Below are 10,667 nucleotides of genomic sequence, written 5' to 3' on the forward strand. Positions count from 1 at the left end.
TGCTCTTAAGCACTGGGCCATCTCTCCCTTGGTTTGTACGCAAGCTATTCTTGTGATATTGTTTCTGTGATTGTAGAACATCGTCAAGAAATGTGGACTATGATAAAGAAAACAGCCAAGAAGAAGAAAATCTAATGAATAGCGAAACTTTTGTCAATGAAGTCTTTGATGAGCAGGTACGCCAAGGGGGCTGGGAAGACTCTGAGAAAAAAGCTTGGTGAGACATGCTTAGAGTACAACTGTGGAAAGCCCGAGCTGAGTGAACATGGCTCTTGTTTATACCAAACTTCTGCTTACTAAGTCTTTGGTCTTTAGCTCTTCTTTGAAGAATTACAAAGAAACATGCATGAAGTAGTAGCCTAGATGTTTCAGTGGCATGCACACACGGGGCTAATTCCTTTGGGAGTGGGGTGGGCTGTTCCTGGATTAGAGGTCCCCCCGGAAACTCAGTTACTCTTTCCCTGTGGTCTCCCCGTCTCCAAGTTCCACCAACTCTATCTCCTTGTTCCGTGTGAATGTAGCATATGTTTTCTCACTCCCACAGGAATCCTTAACCTCTTTACAAACTGAATGACCTCGTTAACAAAGAGCTGACACCTCTCAATAAATATTGTCTGTCCAGTTCCTTGTCTGCTCTCTTCACTTCCTGAACCGTTTGTGGTAAATGCTGATTTACTTCAAGGGATTCCTTCTGAAATTAGAGGCAGTCTTCTGGTTTTGCTAGCGGATTTTGTAAAACTGTAGCTTCTTAGATGTGGTGAGAATTCAGTTTGAGTTACATGTAGCTGAGGCCAAGACTCAGCTACGAGGGATCCTTACCCCTGGTCACCTGACCCAGTGCCAGTCGGAAGTTCTAGATTTAAATCTTGACTCTGACACTGACTTTGTAGCTGCTAATCCTCTGAACCGGTTTCCTAGTTTATCAAAGATCTTCTTGCCTCTTGGGTAGAAGCCAAGTTCCTGCAGGGTGGCAAGTGTTCAAGAATTTGTTCTCCAGCATCAGCATCATAGGTAAATTTCACCTCTAGGCTGGCACTCCTTTGTAAAAACTGTTTTCTTTATCATAACTTCAGTCAGAAATGAACAGAATGGGTAAAAATATACTTTGTAGGTATAGAATCTCAGACACGTGCTATGTCTAATGATATGTAAAATGACGTCAGTGGGAATTGTGGTCACCAGCATGGGATATAGGCTACACCAGGATTCATCCTAACTAGCTCTTACCTGCTGGGGACCACACAAGTGCTTGGCCTGCCAATATATCTGTTTGTCTTGCTAGATTCTTACTGCTTCATGAAATCAAAAGCACTAAATTTGCAATGTACATAGGGTCACAACAGTAGTGTGGTCTACAATTTGGTAGGAGCAACCTTGGACAAAGCACTTTGTCTTGTGTAATGCCTGTGTATGGCTTGGCATGGTACCCGAATCCAGTCACATGACTCTAAACTGTAATGAACCCAATATCACTTAGGAGAGTTTTCTAGTTTGGGTCTTTTCTAGACTTTTGCATTTTTGTCTCACAGAATGAGTTTGTGCAGCTCACTAAGGCTAACGGGAAGCTCTATAATTTCTGTGGGCAATGCACAAAATGTTCTGGACTCTTCAATGAGGTATGAAGTCTGATAAGAAAAGATCAGCTTGACCAGAAGAACAAATGCCAGGGAAGCCTCCCTTCCTGATTAGGCCGTGCTGGGTCTTTCTGTCTTGATGATAGGATGAGCATCATTAGGTTGTACGTGAGTTCAGCGGTGTGTGTGAGAACTCATCCCCGCCTCCCAGGACCCTGTGTCCCTTTGCCCACAAAAGGGCTTTATCTTTCTACCTCTGAAAAACTAACATCACTGACCGTTCCGCCCTTGTCCACACATGTATGAAAAGGACGTGAAAAAAATCAGGCTCCAAAGTGGGTATGGATGATAAACATCTGTATTATTATCACTGTGGGTAGCCTGGAGTTGCTGTCCTATCTCCCTGGGGACCTTCTTGCAGCCCCCCAGGACTTGCGTTCTGGCTAGATTGGTCAGCTTCTGCAGGCTCTGGGCTTGAATGTGACTGTCACTGAGTGCATCAGTCACTCCTGTGTCCTGGATCCCAATGCAGAACCCAGAAATTCCTTGCCATTTCCTTTGCTTTTTGAGAGCAATAAGGTTGTGGACCATAGTCAGACAGCTACCAGTGTGTTGTGTATTATCCCTCCTCCTCTTATCACATGTCTGGCCGGGCTATGTTTTCCTATGAGTCTAAGCTTAAGTATTCTCTTTCTGAATCTATTTTAACACAACTCTTAGGGCCTTCTCTATTCAAGGATTTATAAAATATACTGAGTGTCCATTTCATCAGAAGGACATGCTTTTAGAATTGAATCTCAAGACTGCATTGAATTTCAAACTATTCCTACCTCCTGAACTGGTTTGTCAATTTCACAATCTTATCAGCTGGTTAAAATGATATATTGTAAACTACAAGAGTCTCCTAGTATGACAATATCCCCGTTAAGTGTTAATTTACCAGTTTCTTTGCAGGTAATGCTATCAGAACCTCTAGTTTATGGCTTCTTAGCTAGGGCTGCTATGATGAAACACCACGATTAAAACAACTGGAGAAGCCAAGTGTTTAGTTGACAAATCCTGATCACAGCCCAGTTAGGTTAGTCAAGGCAAGAACTCAAAACAGGCTGAAACCTGGAGATAGGAGTTGACGTAGAGGCCATCGGAAGGATGCTGCTGCTTACTAGCTTGTTTCTCATGGCTTGCTCAGCCGGCTTTCTTAGAGAACTCAAGACCACCAGTTCAGGGCTGGCCCCACCTACACTGGAGTGGGCCCACCCACATCAACCACTAACTTTGAAAAACTGTCAAAGACAACCCAGTCTTATGGAGACATTTTCTCAATTGAGGTTTTCTGCTCTCAGATTACCCTAGCTTGTGTTGAGTTGACATAAAACTAGCCAGCACAATAGCATAGTTTGGCCAACTAAATAAACCCATTTCCTTCCTAATCTCTGTGTCCTAAACTCTTTTAAAAGATGGAAATTAAAAAGGCAGGTTATGGAGTCAGGTTCTTTTTACATGAATAGATAGAGCAATAAACCTATGTGAAATCTCTTGAGTTGTCTTCTGGGGGGAAACAAAGATCTTTAGAAATGTGCATGGACCTGTGGATTAGAGTCAAAGTCCTACCATGCCCTTGACCTCTCAGGCCTGCTAGCAATTAAAAGTTAAATTAAGCACTTAGAACTTGGTCTAGAAAACAACCAGGAAAGGGGGAATTCTGAGAGGGTGCTACTATTTTAACTCCGGGAGGCTTAAGGGATTCAGAGAGACTGAGAACTCTGAAATAGATTTTGTGGCTCTAGGATCCACTTCTAGCATTTAGGCCAACTTGTTCAAATTTTATTTCTGTGTTCCCAGTCCAACACTTAACTGTTAGCATCTGTATACCAAGGTGAAAGAGACCCTCTTGTCGTTTCCAACAGTCTTTCTAGCCTTACAGATGAGGGCATGGGACTGACAAGGGCAAAGTTCACACCAGCAACAGAGACTGACCACTCATGTGCCCCGAAAGTTGTCCACACTGCTTAGCCCTTGGCAGCCCAGTGATAAGAGGAAGCCATTTGGGGGCCCCATGGCATAAATGGCTATTGAAGTGTGCGGAAGGAGATGGCAGGGGCATTAGAAATGCAAGTGACAAAGATGCTTGCTATCTGTGAAATAATCTTTCTACTCTCTCGGGTCCTCCCTCCCCCTAATAGTCATGTTTTTTTCCAAGCGGGACAGCTGGTTCATCTCCTTGTCAGTCGGGGAAATGCTTAAATCAAGCCCTTTGTTTCATTCTTCATTCTACTGTGCGATACAGGCTCTTGCCATGCCGCCCAGGCTGGCCTTGGACTCCCAGAACTCCCACGTCAGCCTCCCAAGTGTTGAGATTCTAGCTATGAGCCCACACTGAAGGCACCCCTCCTCATCCCCCACTGAAGAACCAAGCGCCTGGTGAGCATTGTCCCCTGTGCTGAGCTTTCTCCAGGCTTCTTTGGCTTGAACAAGCCCATCTTTGTTTTCATGACCTTACTTCTCATTATGGAAGGACAAGGGAAGAGGTCATTTTACTGCTTGCAGCTCAGTGAGTTCACAGAGGAATATGGGGGGCAAGATAGGGTAAGAATCTCAAATACTGTTTTTTAAATTTGAAGTGATAGATAATTGAGTCCTGATCATTCTTTCTGCATAGGGAGAAGGAGCTTGTCTTTAGTGATATCCACCCCGTGGAACTGGGAACAGTGGCCACGGGTACATATAACTCTCTGTATGCACGGCAAGTTATGTATGAGGAGAGGGAAAGGCTTTTAGTGCGAATGTGTGTGTGTGTGTATGTGTGTGTGCACGCGCGTGCTTGCGTGCGTGCGTGCGTGCATGCATGCACAGAGCAAATGTCCCTAGGCTGGCTTCAAACTCACTATATAGCATTGTATGACCTTGAGTTTCTAATCCTCCTGTCTCTACTTTTCAAATTCTGAGATTGCCGGCATGCACCATCACATCCAGAGAATCCGGGGCTCTGAGTCTCCAGTGTGTTACCTGCCTAATGGTTTATGGGGTGATTTGTAGCTTAGCAGAATAAAATGTTCCGCACCAGCTCTTTACGTCAAATTGCTTTTTATTCTGAAAGCGTTCTACAACACTGATTGCGTTTGTTCCACAGCGTGTTTCCTACTAATGGTACTATTATTCACCCAATAAAAAGCAAATGTCACGATGTACCTAGTCTTAGTTGCCACAGACAAAAGAAAACACGTTCAGGGGAGTGGGCTCTGTCATCCCCTCTGCCTGTAATATTCCCGTCTCTCTTCTTTCGCTTTTCTGCTCAAACATGACCTTTCTCCTCGTGTTTTTCTGAAGCATCACCCCCCCTGCCTCCATCATGTGACCCTGACTCACTGCTCTTCATCCTATCGTATGGGATCTCCCACTAGAGTCTGTCAGAGCCAAATTGTTTTGTTTTCCACTGTCCACAAAGTGTGCTTGCAAAATGTCAGATGTTTAAAATACTTTCTGGGTGGATGCGCTGTGCAATAAAGAAGAGGTGGCTTCTGAAGCCGCCTGCCAGCCCTTCCCACAGCCTCCAAGCAGATAAACAGCTTCTGCTCTGCAAAACCACACCTCAAGTCCTTGGTGAGGCTCGTGTCCCAGGGAAAGGCCGACTGGAGAACAGGCATAGCCAATACTGTGTAAAGCGATCTCTTCTCTGCTTTCCTGGCCTCTATGTCCTCTAGGCAAGCTTGAGCGGCACGGAAAGACTGTAGGGGTTAAGTGGTGATGGTTTATGTGCTGAACGATGGGACATATAATAGGTGTCTGGTGCAAGGTGGCTGTGCCATCTTGCTATATGGCTGTGCTATATGGGTGACCTAACGTCAGTGCAGCGTCTGATCGGTCAGTGTCAACTCCCCTGGCCAGGAACCACACTCACTCACTGCAGGACAACAGAGATGACCTCCTCCAACATCTTGTTTAAAGCCGAGGGTCAGTGTGTGCTTCTGCGGCAGAGAATGACCACTGGGACAAGAAATGATCCCAGGCCCACGCGGGAATCTCTTTCCATGCTGTCCTGAGCGTGTTTTGACCAAAAAATAAATCATTTAAAAAGGGAGGTTTGGATCCACTTCTGCTGATGCAGGGAGGGGGAATAGTTTTAGCTTTCAGTGATCCAATATTAATCATCACAGGAAAGGTGTTTGCCTATAAATCAGGGAGAATAACTGTGAGGGAGTAAAAGGCAGAAGAGACCAACTTTGCTCTGTATTAGCATACACCAGCAGTACTTGGAGCCAAGAGCAGGTAAAATTCAAGAAACCAGGACCTCCACATTATTGGCTACCTTTGGGCTCCAGCCTCCAACTGCTGTCTTCGAAGTGGGAGCTAAATACACCTGGGCTACACTGTCTATCCTAGCTCTGCAGCCAAGTATACTGGCTGGGAATATGGTAACTTGACATAAGCTAGAATTATCTGAAAGGCGGGAACTCCAACTAAAAAATGCCTCCATAAAATCTGTATGTGGAGCATTATCTTTATTAGTGATTGATAAGGAAAGAGTCCATTCCATTGTGGGTGGGGTCATCCCTGGACTGGCGGTCCCAGGTTCTATAAGAAAGTAGACCGGACAAGCCATGAGGATCAAGCCAGTAAGCAGCACCCTCCATGGTCTCTGTATCAGCTCCTGCCTCAACTCCTGCTTTCAGGTTCCTGCTCTGTTTGAGTTCCTGTCCTGACTCCCTCCAGCAATGGACTATGATGTGGAAGTGTCAGCCAAATAACCCCCTTTCTCCCCAGCTTGCTGTGGTCATGGTGTCTCACCACAGCAACAGAAACCCTAACTAATACAGACAGATAGTAAGCTGCCACCTTCTAAAGCGTCTATCAGCAGGTGCTCAGAGGTCTGTTGACGAATGGCCTCCTGCCTGCAGCTGCAATTAAGTGAAGCAAAGTCCCAGCTGGAGCTTTGCCACCTGGAGTGCCTCCAGGACCGTATACACCGCCACAGTGGTTCTCAGTCTCCCTAATGCTGCGACCCTGTAATGCAGGTCTTCATGTTGTACATGATGCCCACCATAAAATTAGTTCATTATTTTCATAGTGTTATGAATTGTAAGTATCTGATATTCGGGATATCTGATAGGTGATTCCCAAAGGGGCCGCTACCTGTAGGTTGAGAATCACTGTACTGGGGTCTTCTGGGATCTACTTTTGAAGCAGTTTCGGGGGCTGCCACCTGGGTATTTGTGTTTGGAAAGTGATATGCCTGCATGTTAACATAGGGGTCCTCAAAAGGGGGGGGGCGAAAGTTGGTTTCACTTCTAAGTGGCTAGGGTGGTAAATTCCTACCTTCTCAGTCCTCCTTAAGTGTCAGTTCCTTCGATTGTCACTTTCCGTGGTCAGGGCTGCCTGAAGGCCTGGTTCCCACTTCTGTACTTTAAATAACAGATTTGGTTCAGTTACAGGCACTTTGAACTCCATTGCTTAGCAAGCCATGGAACACAGCTGCCTGCCTGGGACATAAAGTACCTGGGCAAGAGGAGGAGTGGACTTCTACCCTCATCCCGAAACTGGTGCCTCTCGGGGTTTTTTTTTTTTCAACAATACACTTGGCTGGCACTGAAAACAAGCTGAGCCTGAAAACAAAGCAATCCGGGACTTGAGTGGGGCCCCTTGGCTCCTTTCAGTAATCTTAGGAGGAGAAGGGCCAAGATGTGAATGCCAGATTGTAGACAGGGCGCCTAAGCCGCCAGGAACCTGCTAGTCCCCAATGCTGAAAGTCCCAACAGTGACACTGGAGACAAGCTTTTGTAGGGATACTGAGACTGATGTTTAAAATTTTTATTTATAAATAAGATATGTACATATGGACTTGAACCAAATGCAACTTAACAGTTTGGTTTTGTATAAAACGTATCTCTCTGTTCAGGGGTGAGGTATCTAGGGAACAAACAGTACAGTGTAGTGTCAAGTTTCTTATTCTCCTGGCTTCTGGAAGACAATTTCTTGAATAAGCTCAACCTCCTACATAGAAATAAGTGGTTAGAAAAGATAAATAGTACATATACACGAAGACATATAAATATGAGTTGAACGAGTTACTTCACTTCATAAAAGCCATTGAAGCTGCTGGTTTTACAGAACATCCTTTGAACACAGCCAAACAGATTTACAGTTTTTGGCCATTTGAGTTCTCCGGAAACTGAAGCAAGGAGGGGGAACAAACAAAACAAAAAACAAACAAACAAACAAACAAAATCCCCAAACCACCTCAACAGCGATGTTTATAAAGACTCATGGGTAACTTAGAACACTGTACTTTCAAGATGTTAAACCTTTTTAAGACCTGTTGCCTGGTTTGCGAGTTTGTTGTTGCTGCTACTGCGATTAAACAGTATGCAAAACGTCACCCTCTCTCATCACTGCCTGAGAAGACCTGTTCCCTCTGGAGAAAACCGAAACTCCTTAAAAGTAAGTGAACCCAGCCTAGTATCTGGGTAGGAGTTCGGCCTTCACAAAGGAAGGTTTGCCCTCCAAACAGAAAGGTGTCCAGGGTTCTGGTTGCAGACATCATAGCAACACACAAGTTCAAGTCACCTTCAGACCCCATGCGGTGCTCAGGTAGACTGTAGGTGAGCTGCATCTATAGGTCTGAGTCGCAGGGCAGCGAACTGTGGCAGGGCCGAGTACTGAGAGAGGAGGAACCGCCTTGGGAGGTGGATGTCTTCTCTTCTCCGTCAAGCACATCCATTGGATTGGTGTAGGACTTGGGGGGCGGCCGTGGCATCGGGAATCCGACCTTAAGTTTGCTGGTGGTCCGTTGCTCGGCGGCAGGAGGGGGCCGATGTTGGCCCTCGCTGTAGTACTTGATGGCTGGTGTGAGCGCGGGCTCCGGCCAATCCACGTAGACGGTGCTGATGCTGCTGCGGCGCGGGCCTGCGGGGGGCGCCTTGCGACAGCCGCGACAGCGCTCTTCGCACCAGGGCGCAAAACTGAGCGCCAGCGAGAAGCCGCCCAGCAGCAGCAAGCAACTGCCTAGGTAGCCCAGCACCAGGCTATAGCTGACTTGCACGGTGACCGGGCTGTCCGGGGCGGGTAGGACGTTGCGGTCCCCCAAGAAGTGGTTGTACCAAGAGACTGGGACGAGACTGAAGAGGCCCGCGACGAAAAGTACGATGCCCGAGAGGCCAGCTAGTCCGAAGTGGGGCTCTTCTTGCCAGCAGCGCACCCCGAGCGACGCCAGCAGCAGCCCCACGGCGGTGATGGCCAGTGACGTGACCATGAGTCCCCGGGCCGCCTGTACAGGCTGGGTTTGGAAGTAGTTCAACTCGTCGCGCTGGCCGCACTCGCGCTCCCGACTGCTCTGTTCGCGACATATGTCCCACAGACCCTGGTACAGCACCACGTCCACTGGCTGGTCCAGAAAGCCCTTCACCAGCCGCCAGCCCGGTGTCAGTGTACTGATGAGATTGAGCAGCAGCCCGCAGGGCGTGAACACCATGCCCAGAATCATCACCACAGGAGTCCGCATCCCTCGTAGCTTCGCGGGTCCCCAGCACCCGTGCCTGCTCCGTAAAGCACCCCGGACCCGAGGTCCCCAAGTCTGCTACGCTGCCTGGCTGGAAAGCAGCGATGCTCAGTGCGCTCTCTGGACGCTCTTTGTCTCCCGCGCGGGACTGTCCCCACTGAGCCTCTCGCACCAGGTCCCCTCCTCTCACTCGTCCCGAACGCTCCGCCCTCTCACCCAGCCGCTGTCTCTAATCGAAACTGGTTCCGAGTCGGGTCACACCGAAACCGCACACCCAGGTGCTGTCCTCACTGCCAAACCCAACCCGATGGGAGGGGCAGCAGCGGCAGGGTCACCTGGCAAGAGGCAACCTCGGACTCTGAGGACTCGGACACCCCACCCGGCCTGGCCACTTCGCCCTGCCCGCCCCAATGGCTTAGGGCTCGAGCAAAGGTCGCCCCGCCCTGGTGCCGTGGCGCCGCCCACACTCTTATGGGCAGGACGAAGGGGGCGGGCTGTTGGTGTAGCCTCACCTGTCGCTTGGCTGTGCACCTTCCTCTCTTCCTGGTCCATCTCTGTTCACCCTATTCCCCACCCAGACCCCTAGCCGCCAGACTGTCCACGGGCCCTGCCGACTTAAGTCTTCCTCCACTCCCAGATGGTGATCAGTGTCCCCTGAAAGTTTTGCGCTGCCACTCGCATCCTCCCAGGATGCACAGGACCGGTGTGCACCACAGTTCCCAGGTTCAGGGAGTATCCAAACAGTTGCGCTATGGAAACCTTGCTAGGTATGTTTGACAAAGACTCCAAACTCCGCATGAAGTTCAACTCATAAGAAAGGGAGAGTATTTCTGGCTTTAGGAGCTTGTAAAAACAAAACTTCAAATGAATAAGAGAGTTACTCGATGATCGCTCCGTTCAGGACTTAGCAAGCCTGTAATGTATTGCAGAAAATCCATGGTTTTGTTTATTCTGAAATTAAGCCTTCAGATAAATACAAAGGGATGGAATAGGATTGGTTATTGCCCAAAGAATGTCAACTAGTTTTTTTTTTCACATAAAAAGACAGACAAACTCGTAATCAAAGAAATATAATTAGAAGAAGCACTTTATTCTTCTTGATTGATAAAAAGGAAGTTTGAAAACCTGTATTGGCAAAGGTAGGCACTAGCTAGTGACTCCTGATGTCATCAGTTTAGTGTACAGCCTTTAATAATCCAATTTGACAGAATCTAGGATTTACAATGCACCTGTTTAGGTCTTTCTTAAAGTTTTGTATAATGTTCACATAATTGCACAAATCATGGGTTTCATTATGGCATCAATACATGTTTTGCTCATTGAATACCACTTAGGCTGACAGTGGCATTCATCTGAGCTTTTGCTTGCCTGTGTGTGAGCTATCTGCCTTCTCCTTTGCTCTTCACACTAAACTGTTTCCCTCCTTAAATACCATCAAGTATTTAGCACATATTTTCTTTATATTTGGACGAGTCATGCTTTTACTTTAAAATGTTCTTTTACACTTTTTGTATTTTTTTTTTTTGGTTTTTTGAGACAGGGTTTCTCTGTGGCTTTGGAGCCTGTCCTGGAACTAGCTCTGTAGACCAGGCTGGTCTCAA

The 10,667-nt window shown here is 47.3% G+C and overlaps 1 protein-coding gene and 1 long non-coding RNA gene across 2 annotated transcripts; one reads left to right on the top strand and one right to left on the bottom strand.

Moving 5' to 3' along the window:
* The first annotated feature begins 83 nt into the window (after positions 1–83).
* LOC106144218 lies at positions 84–621 on the top strand. The gene is made up of 2 exons (XR_001229283.2): positions 84–176; positions 545–621. It is a non-coding gene; the product is annotated as an uncharacterized LOC106144218 (long non-coding RNA).
* A 6,794-nt stretch (positions 622–7,415) lies between these two features.
* On the bottom strand, positions 7,416–9,203 carry Cldn23 (claudin 23). The gene has a single exon (XM_005362527.2). It carries the CDS (start codon positions 9,067–9,069, stop codon positions 8,182–8,184), a length of 888 nt encoding a protein of 295 aa, XP_005362584.1. The 5' UTR covers positions 9,070–9,203; the 3' UTR covers positions 7,416–8,181.
* Positions 9,204–10,667: the final 1,464 nt, after the last annotated feature.

This window comes from Microtus ochrogaster, linkage group LG7_11, assembly GCF_000317375.1.
Source record: "Microtus ochrogaster isolate Prairie Vole_2 linkage group LG7_11, MicOch1.0, whole genome shotgun sequence".
NCBI classification, from domain to species: Eukaryota; Metazoa; Chordata; class Mammalia; order Rodentia; family Cricetidae; genus Microtus; species Microtus ochrogaster.